The sequence below is a fragment of the Vicia villosa genome, unplaced genomic scaffold, assembly GCF_029867415.1.
Source record: "Vicia villosa cultivar HV-30 ecotype Madison, WI unplaced genomic scaffold, Vvil1.0 ctg.000009F_1_1_3, whole genome shotgun sequence".
Lineage (NCBI taxonomy): Eukaryota > Viridiplantae > Streptophyta > Magnoliopsida > Fabales > Fabaceae > Vicia > Vicia villosa.
This window is the reverse complement of record NW_026704939.1, coordinates 455,235-480,332: the sequence shown is the minus strand read 5'-3', so window position 1 is coordinate 480,332 and position 25,098 is coordinate 455,235. Positions and strand designations below refer to the sequence as shown.

At 31.0% G+C, this 25,098-nt stretch overlaps 3 protein-coding genes across 4 annotated transcripts; all 3 read right to left on the bottom strand.

Moving 5' to 3' along the window:
* Nucleotides 1–93: 93 nt before the first annotated feature.
* LOC131621544 (UBP1-associated protein 2C-like) lies at nt 94–1,427 on the bottom strand. Its single transcript, XM_058892586.1, has 6 exons — nt 1,318–1,427; nt 1,086–1,203; nt 865–1,008; nt 605–789; nt 440–512; nt 94–348 (listed from the first exon to the last, which is right to left on the bottom strand). The coding sequence occupies exons 1-6, from the start codon at nt 1,425–1,427 to the stop codon at nt 94–96; spliced, it is 885 nt and encodes a 294-aa protein (XP_058748569.1).
* Nucleotides 1,428–7,886: 6,459 nt separating this feature from the next.
* On the bottom strand, nt 7,887–12,220 carry LOC131621543 (UBP1-associated protein 2C-like). Its single transcript, XM_058892585.1, has 6 exons — nt 12,133–12,220; nt 11,808–11,983; nt 8,630–8,773; nt 8,369–8,553; nt 8,206–8,278; nt 7,887–8,114 (listed from the first exon to the last, which is right to left on the bottom strand). The coding sequence occupies exons 1-6, from the start codon at nt 12,218–12,220 to the stop codon at nt 7,887–7,889; spliced, it is 894 nt and encodes a 297-aa protein (XP_058748568.1).
* Nucleotides 12,221–13,750: 1,530 nt separating this feature from the next.
* Nucleotides 13,751–16,337, bottom strand: LOC131621520 (protein PHOSPHATE STARVATION RESPONSE 3-like). 2 transcript variants are annotated; one of them, XM_058892566.1, is made up of 7 exons: nt 15,721–16,337; nt 15,023–15,200; nt 14,859–14,935; nt 14,700–14,739; nt 14,524–14,578; nt 14,342–14,414; nt 13,751–14,230 (listed from the first exon to the last, which is right to left on the bottom strand). In XM_058892566.1, exons 1-7 carry the CDS (start codon nt 16,201–16,203, stop codon nt 14,120–14,122), a joined length of 1,017 nt encoding a protein of 338 aa, XP_058748549.1. In that variant the 5' UTR covers nt 16,204–16,337; the 3' UTR covers nt 13,751–14,119. The 2 variants fall into 2 exon arrangements, with proteins under 2 accessions (XP_058748549.1, XP_058748550.1); XM_058892567.1 differs by having other exon boundaries at nt 13,753–14,230; nt 14,342–14,411; nt 15,721–16,335.
* Nucleotides 16,338–25,098: the final 8,761 nt, after the last annotated feature.

Here is a 25,098-nt window from a genome sequence, read left to right as displayed (position 1 = left end):
CAAGAATTGAACAAAGAAAGAACTAGGTGCTAATCACAAGAATTGGCATTAGAAAGAATTCACAATATCATCACAATGTTTAGTCTAATACATTCACTGGTAGGGATAGGAATAGTCATAGTAATACGGGTTCCCAAATTGGTCTGTCATTGCAGAAATATGAGGATAGGAAACACCATATGTCTCATAAGGAGAATGTGCAGGAGGTGGAGCATATGGTACTGGAGAATCAACATAATCATCTTCAGGCTGCTCGTTTTCTGGGCTTCGAGTCCTACCTAAAGCTCGTGGACCCCTCCGGCGATTAGCATATTTCACAATCCTTTTTTTTCCTTCGGCAAATGTTGGCTGTCACATAACAAGTTTCAATACATTTTTCAGTATAAAAACAACCATGTCCCTCAATCAAACACCTTTGAAATTTCAAACATTTGCTTACATGAAGAGTGTTGTAATCTATAGCCTTCTTTGCAGCCTCTTCTGTCTTGTACGTAACGAATCCATATCTAGCACTGTTGAAAATAAAACAACAATGTTATTATTTCAATGATTATTACCAACAATAAATATTATATATCCAATTGAACCATGGTGCTATATATACTTTCTCATTACAACTGCTGCTTCTATTTCACCATGAATCTGAAAATCGCTGCGCAGATTTTCACTTGTTACTCCTGCTGCTAAATGTCCAACATAAAGCTTCCTAAAGAGGTACAAATCAGGATCACTACTAATATTATTTCTCCTGTGGCGCTCATCAGCTACATCACATACAGCCATTGATCCCTGAAAAAGCAAAAATTCAGCATTCTTATATTCACAGAAAATATCATTTTCTTTAACATAGTCACTATAGCTTACATCAATATCTTTGCTAGGTTGAATCAACGCATCCTGAACTGATTTAACATCTTTATAAGTGACAAATCCATAGTTCTTGGATATTTTTGTGACTCTATCACAAACCACAAACGCTTCCTCAATTTCTCCATACCTTTGAAATGCCTGAAAAAGAAAAAGAAGAATACTCTTTGATTGTTTAAGATTACAGATAATGAGATGAAAATGATGAATGCACTTACACGACGTAAGAGTCGTGAATTTGTTCTGGAGGACAAGTTACGAACGAAAAGCGTTCGATGGGGAGTCACGGTTGTAAGAGCTTCAATTTCTTGTGCGATTGAAGGATGTTGGGAGGCTCTTTATGTGTCAACATGCAAACATAGAAACAAACATGCATTGCACACTGTTAATCACTGATAAGGCATTGAATGAAGTGTAAGAAAGATGAAAAGGAGTGAAATGGAGACTCACATATTACAGAGAACATCAACGAGTTGAGGTTGGGGAAGATATTTGATGCGTCTTCGAAGGTCTTGATTGGAAGAAGAAGAAGAAGATTCAGCATGGTTCAAGTTTTCCATTTCTTTTCTTGCTCTTTCTTACTAGTTCTTTTCGTATTCTTGGTCTGTTCGAGTCTCACCTCTTTCTCTACACAAAGCACTATTTGACGCCAAATTCACTCAACCCAATGTATTAGAATTAAAATTGGGCTTTTCTTTCGAAGGCCCATTTTGCCCGGGTTAGGATAAATATTATCACTACCATTTTCCTTTTACATTGTCACCCCCTACTTCTATCTCTAACCCTCAATATATCCTAGTATAATTCTCTCTATATTCATTATCTTCTAATTTTCTAATAAACACTAATTTATTTTAATTCCCCTTCTTTCTATTGGATGTACATTATATTGAATTTGAAATGAACTTGTTTTATTTTAGGTACCCATGATAAATAATTGTGTACGGGTACCTTTAATGCATATTGATTTAGAATTTAAATTTATTTTAAAATGAAATAATTATAAAAAATAATGTGTTATTGAATAATAATATTTGATTGAAGAAAGATATTACTACCTACCTAAGTTTTAAGGTATCAGATTGTTCATCTTTATTTTATTATAAAAAGTTAAGGCAACGGACGGGGGATTGAGAGTGTTTGTTGTCTCTCTCACTCTTTCTTTGATATAACTTGGTTTTTATCACTTCAAACTTATTTCTTTTATCATAATTGAAAATTTATTCTTTTCCCATCCTTAATAAATATCGATGATGTGTTCTGCATGTGTCTGGAATTATCGAAATAAGCGTGTTAAAGAGTAAAACTAATGTTTTAAAAAATCAATTAATTTTAATTAATTAAAAAGTTGTTTTTGATGAAAAATAATTCTAAAGGCGTTGTCAGCTTTCGCTTCCTAACACCGACATTTAATTTCATAAATACCTGCCGGTGCAAGTGTATTTCTGCTCTTAAAATCTATTTTTGAAAACAATTATTTTTACAATTTTAAAATAAGTCTTATTGTTGCATTTATCTTAATTTAAAATATGAATTTTCACTTAAGTCAGATACAGGTTCCTCTCTTTCGAAACGGAATCAGTATCTCTAAAATAACGCTTTCGTGGTAAATGTTTTAGTTAAAAGCAATGTACAAATCAATCCTAAAAGCAAATCTCAATTTAACCGGTTATTTTCTTAGACACAAGTACCGTCGACATGACGGTCCTCCCATTCCATACTTTAAATATTTGGCCGGACATTGAATTTATGTAACAAAAATAGTAAGTTAAACTAAAAGCTAATATACTAAACATGCTAATAATAATATTATAAATATAAGTTGGACGTAACTTCTTGAGGAGGAAGACAAAGATGTATGGCAGGGAAAACCGACATATGAAGTCGAAACGTACGAAGTATGCGCCCACCCAGGACATAGAACATATAGTTAAAGATGTCAGGCCGGATGACTACCCATTACGGGCGAGTAAATAGTCAAACTGATTACAAGAAGAACAAGGGCTATGAATCAATTACAAGCCATTGATGGAGTCTGTTACACGTGAATAATAAAGACGTTACAGTACTTAAGAGCTGTTACAAGCTTTACGAAGCAGCTTAATGGTCAGTAGAAAAAGGATTACGTTATAAATAAGGGCTTCCACCTGAGGGATAAGCAAGACACTCATATTGAGTTACCACACATATTCATCGTGTAAATCGAATACCTTAAGCTTTACCATCCATCCTTCTCCTTAAAAACTCCCCTAAAGACCTATTATTGTTGCAGCCTCGCCGGATTAGCTTCTGGGAGGTTGTCCAAATATGTTTTGTCAGAACATTTGGCTCCCACCGTGGGGCTCGGTAAAACTTTCATGGGCCTCAAGATTTCATCCTTCATCATTGTGTCTGTGGTTGGATGATAGAGCACTATGGTTGTTCGCGATGGTTACACCAACCCTCCTCACAAAAGCTTTACCATCAGTACAAAAGTTAAGACTCACCCGTAGCATTACTCCTAGGTGATTCCACGATTTCCCTATTAACCTTTCCATTTTCATTGGGTCAAATAAGCGCTGCTCTGTCAATAAGAACCACACACCCAATCGCAACGTGGATGCTCGCATCTCAATCGCGTCCTTCCAGGAATATCGCACTTATATGGATTGCATTTCAAGAATCTGACAACATATTATTTCTGATCTGGTATTGTATGTCAGACATGGAATCAAATCAAAGTGAAGCCATGACGAGTTGGTCGAATAGCGTGGTAGGAGCCATCAGATTTATCCCTCTGACAAAGCTTCAAATCTGGAGGTTTCTAAAGAAGCTAGAAATATCAAGGTTGCCACAAAAGAAGTGCTGCAACCAAGGATCCAAGATTCAATAATTGATTAACGGCCATTGAAGTTAGAAGATATATGCAGGAGAACATCCTCCGAACCCCTGATACGAAACCACCAGACTATGGTTACAAACTGGTGATCCTTAGTTATACGAGTCCATCTTGCTCATGAAGTTTAGGTTGATGCTTGGATCATTTAAGGTATTTTGGATTGGTGATAAGTTTGTCCTAAGTTATCAAGAAGAATGATTAATGTAATAGACCAATCTCCTTGTCATCGTGCTTGATCCCTCCTTGGTTTTTACTTGTGTTACTTATTTTAGGAGAATGATCTCTATCATTTCTCTATCAAGTATGGTACATAAATTGTTATTGACCGGCCTCATAGATTCTACTTCTACATAAGTACATTTACAATTGGTTAACATAGTGCTAAATTGTTCCGAAATGGTTGATTAATCTCAATGCTAATACTAACATTATTATCGTGCTAACATTACTTTTATGCAACTTTACTTTAATGCATTTAATTTCTTGCCTTTTATTTCTTTCTATTTACTTTATGCAATTTATCTTTGAGCATTACCTTTCATATTATTGCTTATGTTTATGTTTATGTTAATGCTTATTTTTCCTTTGTCCACTTGGGCATTTTCTTTTACTTTTAAGACATTAATAAAGGAAAAAACCTAAAAAAACGGGTTCTTTAATCTTAGGATAATGGTTACTATCCTTTGCTTTGGATGTGGACTTTTGACATTTAAACTTTGGTTACCTTTTTTCTAAGCAATGGAATTTATCTGAGACACCTTGGTTCATCTGATAAATTGAAACTCATCTGAAACATTATGACTCATCTAATACATGTTGTTCTATCTAATACTCTGAGATTCATCCGATGTTTGGATTTCATCTAAGACATGGATTGTTCATCTGATGCTTTGAGTTTATCTGATGCAATTAAACTTTCATCTATTTATGGTTTGGTGTCATCTGATGCTTTACTTGTGGCTTAATCCAAAGGAAAGGAGATGCTCAGTTTGACTTATTGTCAAATGCTTGCTTCTTGTTTGGTTAGATCTTTCTTTTCCCTAGCTTTTACTTTATGCTTTAGGATAACTGTTCATCTCCCCCTTCTTAAATTTTCAAAATCTTCTCTCTTTTTCAAAACCTTTCATAATAAACCTTGATTTTGTCAAGTGATCGTCAAATCTTTTCTTAATAAATGCTAAAACACTTAAGCATATTCTAACATTTTCAAAAACTTTATAAAAGAACAAACCTCGTCAAGACTCTTTTATGCCTTTGTACATTTTTTCTTTTAAAACCTTTTCTCAAAAGATTAGATATTAGTCTTGTTTTAGAAGTGATTGCAAACCTTCTTACTTCTACAAACATGGAAAAGTGATTGACATTTTCCACTTATATGTTGAGATATGCTTTTTGATGTTATCTAAATTGTAAATTCTCCATATTAAAGATGATGCAAATGCTCACTTTCCCATAATTGTAGAGAGTACATTATGTTTTTCACTCAAATAAGACAAAACATCTCTTCATTAAAATCAATCAACAAATTTCTGTTGTTTCTTTTTAAGAGGAACTACAAATGCCCTGACTTTCCTATTGCACGCAAGGGGTATGTAAGAATAATATGCGATGTCTTTTCGAGCACTAAAATCATAAAAATCATTTCTTTTCTCATCTCCATAATATTTTTGAAAACAACCAGTTTTAGCCTTATAACAAATTTTCAAGAGGTTCCCATGGAGTACCATGAATGTGAGGGGTGCTAACACCTTCCCCTTGCATAACCAACCCCTGTACCCTTATCTCTTTGTTTTAGTAGTTTTGTTTTAAAACTTCAATGTGTTTTATCGTTCTTTTCCCATTTCTTTGGAAACAATAAAGATCGGTTGCAACTCTTGCTTTTTGAGTTAAGTTAATCAATAACTTAATCTCAATTTTCCCGCCGCGACAAAATCCACCATATTTTACACCTATTACTTTGTCCATTATGGCTAGAATGATGAACTTGAAAGGGGAAAACATAAAATTACTTATTTATACAGTATAATCAATGTTCAAACTTAAGCTATTAAAATAAATACAAACCCCAGTAACAAATATTTGTAAAAAGTGATATAAATAAATTGGGAAAAGATATCGTAAACACTACCTAAAAAACATTGCTTAACAAGTATTAGAATCATCCGTTGTTTTGTATTCACTTTCACAACTCGTGTCATCGTCACTCTCATTCCCTGGTTGTTTGTGAAGTTCTGGCAAATGATTTTTGAAGATATCACCGGGCACATCTTTCCCGACAAAATCAACTTCACAATCATCATTTGATATATCAAGGTTTGTTAAAATATCATGTTCTTGGCCATCTGAACTAAAAAGTTCTCCTATCTCAAATGATTCCCTTAGAAGTGCCTCCAAAACATAGTTTTTATTTTTTTAAAATAGATCTTCAATAAAGAAGCATTGTTGAACTTTAGAGGCCAACACAAATGGATCATTTTAGTAGATTTTTTGTTAGAGTAAACACATGTTGACCCATATTTGTCTTTTTCAGCCACAACCAATCACATTTAAATAATGCATAACTTTTTGACCATAATATTCTACCTCCATGATATCTTTTACTGACACATAGTAAGTCACACCGTAATTTTTAGATTTTCATCCTTTGCATTTCTAAGAACATGAGTTACCACTTCTAATGTCACACCACTATTTTGTGTTTTAAGCCTTTATTTGCATTTTGTTGTATGAAATTTATAACCATTAATAACTTAATCATAATACCTTTTAGCAAATATCATTTGGTCCCCTAGACAACACCTTAAACCAATCATATACTTCCTCATCCATGAGACGAGTTTCAAACCATTGAATAAAACTTTCTCTTCGATTGTTAGCTTTGCTCGACTAACTTCTTTTTTGAGGATTGGGAATATTAACCTCATGATTTATTCAAAATAAATAACTAATTTTATGTTTAAAAAAATACTTAATGTGAAGATGAAATATTGTAGCAAGTAGAAGATTGTATCTAATGTATTCTTGCACTTCATCACAATTGAATAAAAATGTAACCATGAGCTTGGTGTTGAGACTTCTGATCAAGATAAATGAGTTTCTTTATCCCAATTGGATGACCTATGCTTGGAATATCATCACTCTTCTGTGTCACTCTATTCACCCTTGTATCTACACCATTTGACAAATATCTTGAACAAAATGCTAGAGATTCTTTAACCAAGTATGCTTCAGCGATAGAACCTTCTGGACGACTTCTATTACGGATAAAGGATTTTAAATTTAAATTACCCAAATGGGTATTATATGCTGAGAGAATATTCAGTTAGGATTATGCATGAATTGTGTGATCATCACCTTAGGAGAGACTAAGCCTCTTGAAGAGCTCAACTTTATTTTCAGCATTTTACTTTTCTAATTCATCAGCTAGATTCCATCTGAACTCTAGCTTGTATCACTGTGACAATTTCTTGCTATTATTCGAATACAATTCCCTATTATCTCACTAATCTATACTTTAATTACTGAATTGAACCTATGAGTAACTTGTTGAGTTTAGACAGAGACTTGAGCCACATCAAACTTTGGAGTATATCTGACATCAAAGGAGTGACTTGAGCCACATCAAAGGAGTATCCCGAATCCTCACCAAATCTCGATTCACTTTTGTCGCCGGAGATATATACTCTGGACTCCAATGAGACACCACCAAATAATGACCAAATACCATCCATGAGCCTTAGGATACCACTTTCTCTATATCAAACTTACCCATATGAAAACCATTGTCAACATCAGGAATCTCAAAGCCCTTGTGAGTTTCCACAATTTTTTGAGATCATAGTTTTCTCCTGCACAGAATACCATGGTTTCAACCATACTCTCTCAATACTCCTTACCAATTTAATATGATGAATTTATCACACATTTCTATTTCAGTATTTCTTCCATTCATGAAAACATTAAAATTGAACAAAGAAAACATTACTAAAAAATTGTAAAATGTATCTCAAATGTATACTAGTTATATGCATTGGTGTTACAAGAATTGAACAAAGAAAGAACTAGGGGCTAATCACAAGAATTGGCACTAGGGACCAAAGAAAGAATTCACAATATCATCACAATGTTTAGTCTAATACATTCACTGGTAGGGATAGGAATAGTCATAGTAATAACGGGTCCCAAATTGGTCTGTCATTGCAGAAAGACGAGGATAGGAAACACCATATGTTTCATAAGCAGAATGAGAATCAACATAATCATCTTCAAACTGCTGGTATTCTGGATTTGGATTCCTACGTGAAACTCGCCGACCCCTCGGAGGATTAGCATATTTCACAATCCTTTTTCTTCCTTCAGCAAATGTTGGCTGCCACACAACAAGTTTCAACAAATTTTTCAGTATAAAAACAATCATGTCCCTCAATCAAACAGCTATGAAATTTCACACATTTGCTTACATGAAGAGTGTTGTAATCTATGGCCTTCTTTGCAGCCTCTGCTGTCATGTATGTAACGAATCCAAATCTAGCTCTGTTGAAAATAAAACAACAATGTTATTATTATACAATGATTATCAGCAACAATAAATATTATATATCCAACTTAAACATGGTGCTATACGTTTTCATTGCAACTGCTTCTACTATTTCACCATGCATCTGAAAATCGCTGCGCAGATTTTCGGTTGTTACTCCTGCTGCTAAATTTCCAATATAAAGCTTCCTCCCGAGGGGTAAATCAGGATCACTACTAGTATTAGTTTTCCCGTGGCTCCCATCAGCTACATCACATACAGCCATTGATCCCTGAAAAGGCAAAAAAATCAGTATTCTTATATCAACAGAAAATATAATTTTCTTTAACATAGTCACTATAGCTTACATCAATAACTTTCCTAGGTCGAATCAACGCATCTTGAACTGATTTAACATCTTTATAAGTGACAAATCCATAGTTCTTGGATATTCTTGTGTCTCTATGACGAACCACATACGCTTCCTCAATTTCTCCATGCTCTTCAAATGCCTGAAAAAGAAGAACATACCATATCAATAACCAATCTTTGATTGTTATGATTACGGTGAATGAGAAAGAATGATGAATGCATGCACTCACACGACGTAAGGTTGGTGAATTTGTTCCGGAGGACAAGCGACAAACGAAAAGCGTTCGGTGGAAAGTCACGTCATTAACGGTTGTACGATTTTCGATTTCTTGTGCGACTGAAGGATGTTGGGAGGCTCTTTGTTTGTGTTTCAACATAACATGCATTGCACAGTGTTAATCACTGATAAAGCATTGAATGCAGTTTAAGGAAGATGAAAAGGAGACTCACAGATTACAGAGAAGATCAACGAGTTGGGATTTGGAAAGAATATTGATGCGGCTTCGAATATCTCCATTGGAAGAAGATTCAGCATGGTTCAAGTTTTCCATTTCTTTTCTTGCTCTTTCTTACTAGTTCTTTTCGTATTCTTGGTCTTTTCGAGTCTCACCTCTTTCTCTACACAAAGCCTTATTTGACACCAAATTCACTCAACCCAATGTATTAGAATTATAATTGGGCTTTTTTCACACTCCACATTTTTTTTCTTTTATCGGAATTGAAAATATATTCATTTTCCCCACCCTTGATAACTGTTGTGTAAGGCAAACTATTCCACAAAACCTAAAATTTATTACAATTAAATCTAGTTAAATATGATTTATAAAATGTTTATAGTTAAACTATAGTTAAATAGAATTTGTATTTGTTTTGTTATGATTTCACTTGCTGTGATAAATTTAAAGATAATCTTTAAAATTTTGAGTATGGGTGTTCATGGGTGTGGGTCGACCCACAGACCTGATAACCCAATCCGAATCAATTCATAAATTATTCGAACCCGTTCATTTACTAGTATACACAACCCAATCCGTAACAACCCATATAATTTTGGTTCAGGTATCAAGTTTGAGTTTTGCAACCCGCGGAGCCGTTGACCCAACCCATTTATGTGACATTAGTAATTTCTTATCATTTTGAATAGAAATATAAAATTATTATCTCAGTACTAACCATAATTTCTCTAAAAACGGTTTATTCTCCACCAATAATACTACAAGATCAATGAGTATATGTAGTTCTAAGACTAAATGTTGTTTCTTATTTTCTTTTGTAAATTTTTCAACTTTCGTATTTTACAAAAATAATGTGTCTTGTGGAATTTTATATTGTTATCCAATATTATGTCATGTTGATGAATACTATTAGATATTATATAATGTACTTCATCTATTTTGTGTGTTATAAATGAGCATAAATGTATTAAATTGTGTTATAATATTTTTAAATTGAAAAAATTATTATTTTTTAATTTGAAACACAACCCACGAATCCAACTCAACCCAAGCCATAAATGAGCAGGTCAGTTCGATTGGTTTTGATAATAAAATTGTAGGTTGTACGGCAAACCCAATCCATTAAAGTTTAAACGGGTTGGGTAATAATTTAGACCAAACTCAGTCCAACCCAACTCATGTACACTCCTAAACTTAGCATCACAACCCATTTTTGGGTTCTTTGTGGGACCCATTAAGACACATCATCTTGAAACAACTCTTCTAATTTTCACTCAAATGGTGCAATCCATATTATGTCCAGCAGATTTACTTTGTATAATAATATTTTTTTCATATTAAATTTTATTTTATTTAAAATAATAATTTAAATTTTAATTAATATAAAATAAATAAATAAAAAAATTAAGAGAAAAATGAAGGCTAAATTTTACTTAATATATTGTCAAATGAAAGCTAATGTGAATAAATTGTAAGAGAAAATTTTAAAAATTTAGAGTAAAGTGATGAAATTTTGAGAAAGAAATTAAAAACTTAAGAGAAAATAAAAGTGTGAAAGAAAATTTGTGTCTAAATTTTTTCAAATAGAGTGTATTTATAATTAACTAAAAGTGTTAAAAGAAAGAAAAGAGACGTTGCATTCAATTTTTGAATTATATTAATATTTTATTCTAATGATCTGTTGCATTGCAATGCAACGGTTGGTTAGGTTGGCCAACTCCAACGGCACAAAACTTAAAGACTACGATGTTCACACTAGAACATCTGTGAAAAAACCTCCGCTGGAGGTACTCTTAAGGCGAATCTACTCTCACCCTACATTTGTTTCCACCATGTATAAATAATAAAATAAAAAAAAAATTATATTCATAATAACTAATATACTAAAATTATAATATAAACTAGTAATTAAATAAAATGTTATAAAAATTATATTTTTTAATGTAAAATAAGAGTAAAATTTATAATATATTTTGTATTTAGTAATTAAATAAAATGTTATAAAAATTATATTTTTTTAATGTAAAATAAGAGTAAAATTTATAATATATTTAGTATTGTTAAAGCTCAACCACCACTCTTTTAAATCAGCCTTGGTTTTGTATTGTTAAAGCTCAATCACCACTCTTTTAAATCACTCTTGTCTTGTATTGTTAAAGCTTGACACCTTTTAAAACTTGTTAAGTATTGTTAAAGCTTAACATTTTAAAAACCTGTTGAGTATTGTTAAAGCTCAGCACCCAAAAAGATTTTGCCACTTGACTCTTTATTTTCCTTTTAAGGGAAATTACAAATGTTCTGACTTCCCTATTGCACTTACGGGGTATGTAGGCACAAGATGTGATATCTTGCCGAACACACTTTTTTAAAACTTCTTTTCTCACCATCCCAATTTATTTAAACAAAAAACATAAAAACAGTTTATAACAATAATAACAATAATGTATTTCAAAGAGGTTCCTGTAGAGTGTTACAGATGTGAGGGGTGCTAATACCTCCCCCTAGCATAACCAACCTCCGAACCTAAGATCTCTGTATTTTTATTAGTTTTGTTTTAAAAAACTTCTGTGGGTTTTATTTTGCTATTTTCCGATTTCCTTTAGAAACAATAAAACGCGGTGATGACTTTCACTAAAATACGAGATAAGTTAATCCAATGGCTTCGGTCTCAATTTTTCACCGCTACACTATCGTAATCCCTAACTATTTCTAGGTTCACCATAGGCACTTCAGAGAAAGTGAAACCACGACCGACTTTCCTAATATCAAGCATAAATGAGTTAGTGTCCCCGTCTTCCTCCACGAGCTCCTCCAAGACCTCAGCATCCCAAGGACCCCTATATTCATTTCCATCATCCTCAGAACTCCTCATAGAGATAGAACTACCACTAATCCCTATAACATTCACAAGGGAAGATATCACTACTAGAGGAAACATATCCAACACCTCTGAGTCAATCACTCCAATATCTGAGAAAGCATCTCTTACCTCATCCCAGTTAATTCTCTACTTTATAGTTGACATTATGTTTGGTAAAACTAACTTATGGGAACATGTTTGATAAGATGTTCTATTAACTTCAACTGAAGCAATATGTCAACAAAGATGTCATATGAAGGAATATTCGACATCGTGTCTGTTAATGATACAATTGGATTTGTTGAAGTCGATTTTGATTTACAGGTGCATAATATTTTGGAATATTATGCAATCCTATGTGGTGCTTGATTTAGGGATATGAGACTATCTATGTTTTCAAGATATTTGATTGGTTTCTAAATATGAAGAATATTTAGGAAACTAATAATTGGAGCCCTATCTTCATGGAGAAGATTTTGGAGTATTTTCTAGAGTGCTATGATGTGGTTAAATCCCAAATCCAATCTAGAAGATTGTTTTAAATAGAAAGCAACAAACCTAGTATTGTGTGGAACTTACTTTGTAGTTTGTGTTAGGGTTTGTACAGTCTTGTGTATTGTGAGCTTCTTTAATATCATATTGATAAAAGAGTTAAGCGTTTTCATTGAGTTGTAAGTTCTCTGTTCATTCATAAGCTTTTAAGCATTAAGTGACTGTATCTTGGAAGTGTGTCTTCTAAATTTTTGTAATTGATTATCACAGTTGTGATTGAGGGGGATTTAGGGGGGCCTCATACCTAGGTGAGTCCACATGTAGTGATTAGGCAAGAAGGCAGTAAACCGGAGGTTGTTTACCTGTAAACAAGGTTGTTTGCATAATACTTCAAACGGATACTATCATAGTGGACTTATCCTTGGCTTGGTAGTCCCCAGAGTAGGTATTGTTATATACCGAACTGGGTGAACAATTACTTGTGTTCTTTAAGTTTCTGCACAGTTTTTATACCTTATCATTGTGTGTTGTTTAGAGATCATTGTCTCGACATCTCTTAAGACATATGAGATATAAACACCGAAATTTCAATCCCTACCAAATAAATCCTCAAAACTCATGTTCCAACTTCCTAGGTTGGCCATGGCTAAAGAAAGGATAAAAACTACAATATTGAGATAAAAAGAGAGAAATGTTTTCACGGAAAAAATGTGAATATGGAAGCAAAATGTCATCCCTAGTTACGGACGCCCTAATCTAGAACTTCACAAAGTAGGACTGATAGTTAGGTGGAGCTTCCTTGAGATACGAGACACTTGATTCCAATCACTCGAGCATCCCATGTCGTTAGATATGATTGGACGGTTTCCCGTGTCACACGTCAGGTTAGGCCGGGGGGAGGGGGGAAGCTCCAACCGCGTGACATATATAAACCCTACCATGCATTGGTTACATGTATGATCTCACTCTCACAGTCAAATTATATCTCTTTAACTTCACTGACGTGAGCGTTGGAATGCTAATCTTATAGATACTTACTGCTCCGTTGTAACATGGGTCTTTGCCCATGGATCGGAGGAGCTTATTTCTTGAGCATCACGTATTGTTCCACCTCGGAAGAGTTCTATTATTAATCTCTTGCTCTTTTTACTTGCTGGATATACAATGATATCAAATTTATGATTCAACTGTTTTTATTACCGTTATGATTCAGCTTAATAAAACAACAGAGTTGGAGTTTAAATATGAGTACTTAATCTTGAATAGATTATAAATAAACTACTCTGAAACTCTCCTAACAAAGTTTGCTAATCACAATTTAATAACAAACTAAGTGAATCTCCTTCCTAATGATGTTCACCATTAATTACTTGTGGAAAGATAAACACTGTTGTCTACAATGTTCATTCTAATGATTCATCATCTTTTAGCAATAATATACATTGTTCATCTTTGTTTGAAACCTCTAGTACATTTGAATCACAACATTTTGTATAAAGAATATTTATCCTCCTTGCCAAGTAATGAGTTGTTGGATCTTGTCATCCAATAGGAAAGATATAGGCTCCCTTACTGTCAACTTAGATGGCATCAAAACTCATCCGATTTTGTTATTTGATGAAAACATTAACCCTCCAAACAATTGAAGGATCAATGTTTTACAGACTTCAACATTGTAACTATGGACCTTCTGGTTGTGTCAATGATATTCTTTGGTTGGTTTTTTCTTTTTGCATTACTTTGAGCTTCTTGCTATGTTCTTCAATTAGTGCTTGCAAATTTCTTTGCATCTAAACCCAAAGACAAAACAAACACAACATTGTAAGAATAAGCCTAAGGATTGAATCACAATCTCAACAATATACAAGTCAACTATTTTTGTAAGCAAAATTGCATGTTACCTCTAGCTGCTGCGAAATACTTTTTCGAACCTCTACTTGTAACTTCTGCGATTCCTCGATTTGCATAAGGCTGCTAGGAAATAGGAAAACAAAGAATATACATTTAAAAAACTAGCGAAATTTATGAATCTGTGTTACATTAATAACAGTATTATAGATCTCAGTAACTAAATTTATGTTACATTTTGTGTTGAAGCTCTATGGCTCTATCTGTTCTAAATCCTTCCTCAGATCTTTCTGAAAAAAAAAAGAGATAATTCTGTCACTCTTATTGAGCATATGATTAAATAGTCAAATAGCCCAAAATTCTAATTTGCAATATTTCATGAACTATGCAATAAAAAAATGTAATTTTTACCCTGCAAAGCTTTATGTAAACGTATTGTAGACCTACATTTCTGCAAAGAAATTACGTAAGAAAAATATTAAAACGTCGATTCATAGCGAATAATGCCACACACAACAATCTTTATGAACCTCATTTGAAATTGTTAAATGAAAATTACTATAGTCTTACCTGCAAATGACTTTTAACATGGGAAAGTGATAGCAATTTTGATTTCATCATATCTAGTATAGCCTTAGGCTTTGCTTCTGCAATGAATCAGTGAACTAATTGAATTGAGTAACAAGATTTGTTTTTTAATGTGTGACTAATACTAATAATTTAGTTAAACTTACTTTCTGGACCCCCAAGGTTATCAACTATCATCATGAATGATTCATGCAAATCTTCTGTCCATCTTATTCTTCTTTTACTTGTTAGAGCTTTTCTTGAACCAGAGTTGCTAGAAGTGACGCCACAGGTAGTTCCATAGACTTGAGGACTATGCTTTTGTGACTTTGTACATGACCCTGACTATAGTAAGTCATAAATTATAGTTAATTAGAAAATTTAAAACAAACAAACTATGAAGCAAGAGAACTTGTAAGAGTATGACAGTGTTAGACACTCGTCGGTTAGTCTGCGTCTAACACTTCTATGACACTCATATGACATGTGTCAGAATTAGATAAGTGTCAGAAAAGTCAGACAAATGTCCTCATAAAAATGATCTTTTCTTTGTTTCGACACTCTTTGAATCAGTGTCCCATATCCGTATGGGTATGACACACCTACAATATACAGTACAATTCGGACAACTGTTTTTTTATAGAAATTGTTTATTTCTTTCTTCTAACACATATTATACATTTTTTTGAACAAATTTCATACATATATAAAAAGAAATTAAAGAATTAAAGCAATTAATTTTATATAATTTTTTTAATAATAAATGTATACATAAATCAAATACTATAGAGGTGTAGTGTCTAATGTTTTTGACTTACCCCTATTGGAAAAACTACAAGCTACATATAAAGAAAGTAAGAATTACCTCAGTTCTCTGAAAGGAAATTTCAAAGGGCTTCTTCTCATCTAAGAAATCATCTTTCTTCATCAATTCATCATGTTTATGCGAAAAGTGATCATAAAACGACATATTCCCCGACTGAAAATTACTATATTCTTCTTCAGAAGAATTATGACTATCTTCAGTATTGGACACCAAAGATTCATCAATAGAATACAAGGAGTTTGTGAGCTGTGAAGCAGTGAAGTTATCTCCAGAGGCTTGACAATTCACCAATGGAGGATCTGTTATCTTTGGAAAGTTATCAAAACACCAATCAGGAACTTCAATCTCATCCTCATCATAGTATTCTTCACCTTGAAAACTAGAACCGACAATGTTATTGTTGCAAGGAGATTTGATTGGCTCAAAACTCACCTGTTCAGATCCAACAACCTTAACTAGGTTGTTGATTCCCATGTAGGATTCCCACTGTGTTCCATACATCCTTGAACAATGTTGATACATAGTTGGTTCCCTTAGCTTAAACTTTTCTGAAGTTCATATACATGCCAAACCTATATATTTAAGGAATAAAAGAGGTTTAGCAGAAGGTATATTAAACTTCAAATTGTTGTTTGTTTATATTATATATGTGTGTGATGAGAAATGAGAGAGAGATAGAGTGATGAATAGTGAGGAAAAGTTAGAAATGTATATGGACATAATTGTGTCATTGTACAAAGGGAATTTTACAATGTATGAGGACATGTTTTTTGTTGAAGTTCATTTTGACTCATGAAACATTTGTATAGTATGCTTTGTAGCTGCAGAGAGAAACTAATAGTCGCTAATGTATTTTAGTTAATAGAAGACAGACATAAAATGTTAAATCTGGTGTGACTCAGCAGCAGTCAGCATTGCAATATGGAGTAGTAGTTTGGATTAGATGAGTGGATTTGATTGGAGATTGTATTTAAAGAGTAAATTAAACTCACGGTTAAATTGATAGAATACATTAATCAATAATCAATAATATTTAGTGGTGAAGTTTTGAATCCTAAAAATGTTCTTTTCTGAAGGTCTTAGATTTAAATCTTAGTAGGTATTAACAATTTCCGTTTTGAGTTGGGCCAAGGTGCAAACAATTGTATTGGGTCAAGTCCGGATACCGAGGTTATATATATATATATATATATATATATATATATATATATATATATATATATATATATATATATATATATATATATATATATATATATATATATATATATATATATATAATGTCGAGCATGTGATGATGATCTCTAGTACTACGGCGTGAGGTGACCTTGTAAAGTTAGGATTCTAACGTTTAAGTCAGTTCAAGACACTACTACAAATAACACGTTTCACCTCGAATGCAAAATACATTTAACATCGGCTATAATAACGAGGTAACAAAGGGCGTCATGAAAAGTCTACACTTTACCACTCGTCCCAACAATATTTCCACTTGTCCCATCCTCTCACCCACTCTATGCTGCAAGTGTTGCTCTCCATTGTACAATCAAGAACCTTCATGTAAGCTGTGATATTGAGGATATTCCAAAACCACCCGCTAACGAATCTATTCTTCATCTATACAAAGAGGTCTTAGAAGTTTGGAAAAAGTATGGAAGAACCAAGAACGAAAAATAGAGAAACTACACACAAAGATGAACACCATTTTTATCAAAGCTTTATCTATTTCATTCTTTGTTTGTTAGAAAATCTATTTTATATTAAACGCGTGTATCAACTTTTTGAGAAGCAACTTGTAAACACAATCTTCTTGTATTAACCTTTTGGTTATATTCCTTGAGAGACTTGGGTATAGTTAGAATTTTCAAGAAGTCTTTGACATGTTTTCATTGAGTTTGTAATCAAGTCTTTGATTAGTGGACTAAGTCCTTATTGAGAAGACAAAATCACCTTGGCGGGTGGATTGGATTAACTCATTTAACACTCAACCAGGATAAAAAAATTGTGTTCTTTACTTTTGTTGAATCTTAGTTGTTTGTGTTCTTGAGTACACTTTTTTTTAATCTAGAAACCCAATTCAAACGCCATTTCTTGTGTATCTTGAACCTTCAAGGATCACCTAGAATGCCCTAAAAGATATTAGAGTTCACATCAAGCATGGAGAGATAGAAAAATATTCATCATTTAAGAAAGAGGAAGAAGATGAACCAACTAAGAACGAGAGCGCCAAAACAGACAAAATCCCAAATCTCAGTCAAACCATAGCTGAGAATATGAAGAAAGTCATGGCAAGGAATGGCGAAACATATGGCATACAATAGTCACACTTATTCCTATTTTTCTTGCAAACTTTAAATTCAATATTTTTCCTTCTTGTAATTTCAAATTCTGCAAATTTCCCTGTTGTAATTTGCATTTCTTAGTAATAATATGAGTATTTGCTTGTCCTTTTCTAAATGTCTCAATTTCCCTTCTTTGCATATTTATTCTTCGTAATGCATCTTTACCCGCCTTTTTGATTTTGATAAAGGAGGAGAATTATACTTTTAAGGAGAGTAGGGTATACTCTCTATTTAAATCAGGGGGAGTTTGATTACTCCAAACATATCTATGTTGTTTTCTTTTACTATCTCCCCTAAGAGATTTGTTGTCATCATCAAAAAAATGGGAGAATGTGGAACCTTGTTTTGCAGGTGATATACATCTAACAAGGACATCAACTTTTGATGCTGATAACTAATTTCTTCTAACAAGTTAAGCATAAACTATTAAGTGGATATAGATGCAAACCTAAGAATTAGGATTTGTCAGACTTGACTATTTGATGATGGCAATCAAATGGAATGTAACTAAAGCCTCATATTAAGCTACCCAAGCAAGTGTCTACAAAAGAGAAAGCATCTAGAAAATCCTTTAAGTGCTAAAGACCCTCCTAAATTAGTAGTGAGTGAACCTTTTGTAAAAAATAAGGGTTTTATCGTAAAAGCGCGTGACTAAAGCACAAACACACTAAAATACTTTTTCAAATTGTTTTTACCAAAGAAAATATTTTCAAAAGCATCTTGAAGTCGTACTAGATAAATTGGGAACTGTCAAAATAGCTATATGAAATTTTTTGACCTATCTAATCGAATAGCTTAGTTCAAAGTTGAGTCCTAAGCGATTAGGACAACGCCTTAATGATGTGTAACAACTAGATATTTTGTCCTTCCTTTTTTTTTTAATTATACTCAATTATATTTCAAACTTCTAATCGGCTGTAAACATGTGTCAATTGATTAGGCTGTAATAAAATGCATTTATTGGAAACTCCATTTTGAAAGGCTGAGATTTTTAAAAAGAGGACTAAAAGTTAAAAAATCAATATATATATATATATATATATATATATATATATATATATATATATATATATATATATATATATATATATATATATATATATATATATATGAGGAGAGATCAAATTACATCCGAAGAGTTACACCGCGAGTTACACCCGCTCAATAACTTCATTTCAAATAAATTTTAAAAAAAATTAATCTTTGGAATGAAACATAATATCATATAGTTCATACCTATAAAGTTTGAGATTATCTATAATGATTTACTATGTCATTGAATTACATCAAAATTTACATTATATGAAAGTTCACTTTGTCGTTAATCTTTGAATACTTTGATGGTATAGTGAATCGTTAATCTCAAACTCTATAGGTATGATCTATATGATATTATGTTTCAATCCAACAATTTATTTATTTATTTTTTTAAATTCGAAATGAAATTATTGAGCGGGTGTAACTCGTGGTGTAATTCTTCGGGTGTAATTTGATATCTCCCTATATAAATAACACACGAGTCTTCTCTTAAAAAAATAAGTTTAATTATATTTTTAATTATAAGTAATACTACTAAAAATTTGACTAATAAACACTATTATTTATATTTACTACTACAAATTCATAATCAAATTGATATTATATGAAAAAATAATTTCTTTTAATTTTTAAACAAATTTTTCATTGTTTTTTTTTTGTTTTATTTACAATAAATTTTATTTTATAAACCTACATTAAAGGACATAATTAATATTTTTTAAATAAAGTATGAAATTGTATTTAAATGGCGCATAAAAAATTAAAATAAAAACTTTTAACCATAAATAATAAGTACAAAATAATTGAATTACAAACAAAAAAAATAAAACAATATATTTTTAAATAAGAAGAAACAATTTTTTACTAAGATTCATGAAGCATTATAATTATAATATCGTGCTAGTACTATATTATCACTCTATTATATTTATTCAAACAAAATATATATAAAATACTTACAACATGAATATTAAAAATATATTAATATTATCCTTTAATTTAACTGAATAGAAAAAAAAATTTCAATAAAATTGAAGAAAACAATGAGAAATTTGTTTAAAAATTAAAAGAAACTTATTAAAAATTAAAACAGTACTGTTTATGGATCAATTTTTTTTTGTGTTTACTTAAACTAATTATAAATAATAATAATAAAATTCAGTTTTTAAGAGTAGACTCATGTGTTATTTATTTTTAAAGGAAATTGAAAAAAAATTGAAACTTGTTTAAAATAAGAATAATTTTTTATTTATTTAGAATCATGCTATTTTTTATTAAGAATCATGAGAAATATTTTAGAATTCTGATGTTTGTTTTTTAAATATTAAAAAGAATCATGGTGTAACTTATTAACGAAATAATTGGTCTTTTTAAAGCAATTTTCTTAAAAAAATCCGTGCAATTTAAAAAAAAAAAAACAAATCAATTTTAGAGCACAATAATAATAATAATAATAATAATAATAATAATAATAATAATAATAATAATAATAATAATAATAATAATAATAATAATAATAATAATAATAATAATAATAATAGCAGAAAAATCAAATAGAAAAGACACCAGATTTTTAACATGCCAATTTTTTGTCAAAGTAAGACAATAAAAACTATAGGTCCTAGTCGAATAATTTAAGTTAAGTATATTTTAAGTTAAGTATATTTGACTAATAAACACTATTATTTATATTTACTACTACAAATTCATAATCAAATTGATATTATATGAAAAAATAGTTTCTTTTAATTTTTAAACAATTTTTTCATTGGTTTTTTGTTTTGTTTTATTTACAATAAATTTTATTCTATAAACCTAAATTAAAGGATATAATTAATATTTTTTTAAATAAAGTATGAAATTGTATTTAAATGGCGCATAAAAAATTAAAATAAAAAATTTTAACAATAAATAATAAGTACAAAATAATGGAAGGTAATCAGATTTTCTTCTTAAGCAACTTTTCATTCCGCCCAAATCGGAGGGATTTGGAGGGGAGGGGAGAGAGAGGAGTTATGATAAAATCTATTTTTGTTATATTTGACAAAATTATCCTCACCTTTTAATTAAAATCCTAAATTGTTTTTAATATATATTATACGTTAATTTTTATCGTCTTATTGTAATTCCTCCATTTTACGATAATTCTATTATTTTATATTAATATGGTGACTCAACTTTATTCATTTTTTCATGTGTTTTATTATATTCATTTTGATTTATTATTTTGTAAGCATTTAATTATTCTATAAGTTATTGTGTTGTATTATATATATATATATATATATATATATATATATATATATATATATATATATATATATATATATATATATATATATATATATATATATATATATATATATATATATAATTATAGTATATGAGCTATATATATCATCTAAAATTTAATTTTATAAATATTTTACGGAATTAGATGGATCATCAAGATGTGGATCATATGATTATTGTATGAAATTTATCAATATTTTATTTACGCTTTAATATATTTTAAAGTATTTGAAATAGTAAATATTTTGTGTTTGATTATCTATATTGTTTATGAATTGACAAAAATATTAAGAATATCACATTGTTTTTATTTGATTTAGCATGAGTGTTATACTATTTTAAGGGTTAAAAGGTAAATTAGTTTTAAAATCTCTCCTCTCCGCTGCTGAACCAAACATATTTTTAATTAAAAATTCTCCCTCCCTTTCCCTTCTCGTTTGAACCAAACATACTTTTAATTAAAATACATTTCTTCCCCTCTCTTCCCCTTTATTAAATTCTCTCCCTTTCCCCTCCCCTCCGTTGAACCAAATAGACCCTAAATAAAAGTTAGAATACTAAAAAATTATATAAATATAATTAATATTGTGATAGGAATAACATACTCATTTTGTAACTCAAATAAATAAAGTTTGTTACACACCCATCTATCACCAATATCTTATAACTCAATTTTCTTCTTCTCTCATAGCACCAATGTAACCCTTATTTCTTAATTGTTGTTATTTTTCTTTCTTTTCTTTGTTGTTTTTGGTGGCATTATATTAGGTTATAATAACCTTGGGACCAAACATAAAAATAAAAATAACATGAGCATGGCCTATAAAAACTAAGACTTTTTTTCTATTTCTAAATAAATAGTGGATCCCACAACACACCCTAAAAATCTCCCCGTCACAACTTAAGTGGGAACTAGCTACTCCATCACGTTTGTCTTATTTATGCAATTAATCATCTTTGTCACAGGTAAAGTCGTTGTCATCAATATCTAAACCATTCTCGTTAATATAGATCATCTCCCATGAAAACAACTTCATATTCAACATATCTCGTATCCAATGATAATGCACATCAATGTGTTTTGACATGGAATGGAACATCAGGTTCTTACTATGATGTGTTTCACTCTAACTATCACAGAACACCACAAACTTCTCATGCTCAACACCAATATCTTGTAGGAATTTTTTCAATGACAAAAATTATTTAGATGCTTTATTTGTTGCAATATACTTAGATTTGATAGTAGATAAAGCAACACACATTTGTAAACTAGATTGCCAAGAACTGTCCCCTGCAAAAATATCATCTATTTGAAAGTAGATTTTATGAAATCAATACCGTCGGCTATATTTGCATTTGTGTATCCATTTAACACAAGTTCACCACTCACAAAACATAAACACACTTTAGAAGTACCTTTAAGATATCTAAGAAATCACTTTACTGCTTGCAAATGATTTGTACCAGAATTTGAGAGAAATCAGCTAACGACACTAATAGCTTGAGCAATATTTGGTATTGTGCATACCATAACATACATCAAACTACCAACTAAATATGTATAAGGAACATTTTCCATATCTTCTTTGTCTTCATCACTTGTAGGAAATTACTCAGAATTCAATTTGAAATGACTTGTAAGGGGAATACTCACATGTTTTGAATTGCTCGTGTTAAACCTCTCTAACACATTCTCAATCTAATTATGTTGAGACAAATATAATTTATCTTTCTTCCTTTCACGATAAATTATCATGCCAATGATTTGGTGTGCATGGCCTAAGTCCTTCATTTTAAAGGAATTGCTTAACTCTTCCTTTAAGCTCTTAATTTACTTAGTGTCGTGACCAATAATCAACATGTCATCAATATATATAAAGAGAATAATAAAATCACCATCATAGAATTTCTTCACACTCACAATGATCAACGGTAGTTTTACCACAATTGTTTCTTTCCATGAAAGAATCATACTTTTTGTACCATTTTCGTGGAGTTTGCTTTAGACTGTACAAACTTTTATTCAATATATAAACAAGCTATTCTTTACCTTTGACTTTGAGACCCTCAGGTTGCTCCATATAAATTTCTTCCTCCAAATCACTATGAAGGAAGACAGTCTTCACATCAAGTTGCTCAACCTCTTGATTCAAGCTAGCTGCTAATCGCAACACAAATCGAATAAATTCCATATTTACCACATGTGAGAAATTTTCTTCAAATTCAATACCATTTAAGTGATTTAAACATTTCATAACGCATCTTTGTTGGGATTTGTTCTATTGAGACTTTATCTTGTATATCTATTTATTCTTGAGTGCTTTCTACCCTTAGAGTGTGTTTGGATGAGGTAATTGCAAATTTTAAGAGAATTTAAAATTCAAAGCAATTTAAATGATTAAATTGAAATCCATTAATTATTAAAATATTTTGTTTCGATGAAGTATTAAGATAATTCATTGTTAGAATTTTAGGGTCATTTTTTATAAAATTTAATTTTTTTGACCAAATAAAAAATTGAAAAGTAGGGATCAATGTGCAATTTTTAAAAATTTGAAGGACCAAATTGTAAAATTTAAAAAATTATTAAGGACCAATTTGCAAATTTTAAAAAAAATTTGGGGTCAAATTTGTAATTTTGAAAAATATGAGGATCAATTTACAAAATTTGAAGAATAATAGTAACAAATATATTCTATGAAGATGAGAGGAACTTCAAATTCTTTGGTTTTTGGTGTCATTTCAAAATAATTAAATTTAACTTAGATAAAATACTCCATAAATTTCCATCATTTTAACAATTCTTCATTTTTGTATCCAAACAATAAATTTTGTACAAATTATTTTAAATTCCCTCAAAACATTACATTACCTCATTAAAATGCTTCATCCAAACACACTCTTAGGAAATTTCACCAAATCAAATGTGTGATTCTAATGAAATAAATTCATCTCTTCTTCCATAGCCTTCAACCACTTTTCTTTATCAACATTTGAAATGACATCTTGGTAGTATTTTGATTCTCTGCTATTAGTGATAATCACATACTTGTGTAAAGGATATCTCTGAGAAACTTGACGCTTTCTAGTAGATCTTCTCAACTAAGGCTCAATCAGTGGCTCAGGTGGAGCCTTTTCAACTTGCTCATCATGATACAGTTCTTTATCATTGGTTACATTTTCATTATCTACATGTATATCTTCTCCATCAACAAAATTTCCACTGGGAGGTTTAGGCACAATATCAATGTAACTTCTAACATTATATTTTGGCTTCTTGGCTTTATGAAAATCTTCTATAGTTTGGCTTTCAAGAAATATGACATTACAACTTCTAATAATTTTTGTCAATTAGATCCTATAATCTATAACGAAACTCTTCATGACCATAACCTACAAACACATATTGTTTAGATATTTTATAAAGCTTGGATCTCTCATCTCTTTGAATGTGAACAATAGTTATATAGCCAAACACTCTCAAGTATCCATAAGAAACACTTTCCCCTGTTCATACTCTATATGGAAAATCACCATCTACTGGAATAGAAGGATAAATATTGATCAAATCCATTGCACTTGTCAATGCTTCACCCTCGAAAGGCTTTTAATAAATTTGTATGAGATAACATACACATGATTTTGTCCTTAATCTTACAATTCTTTCTTTCTGCAAGTTCATTATGTTGAGGCGTCTTTGGATTGCAATACTCTTCAGATGGACCTCTATACTCACCACCAT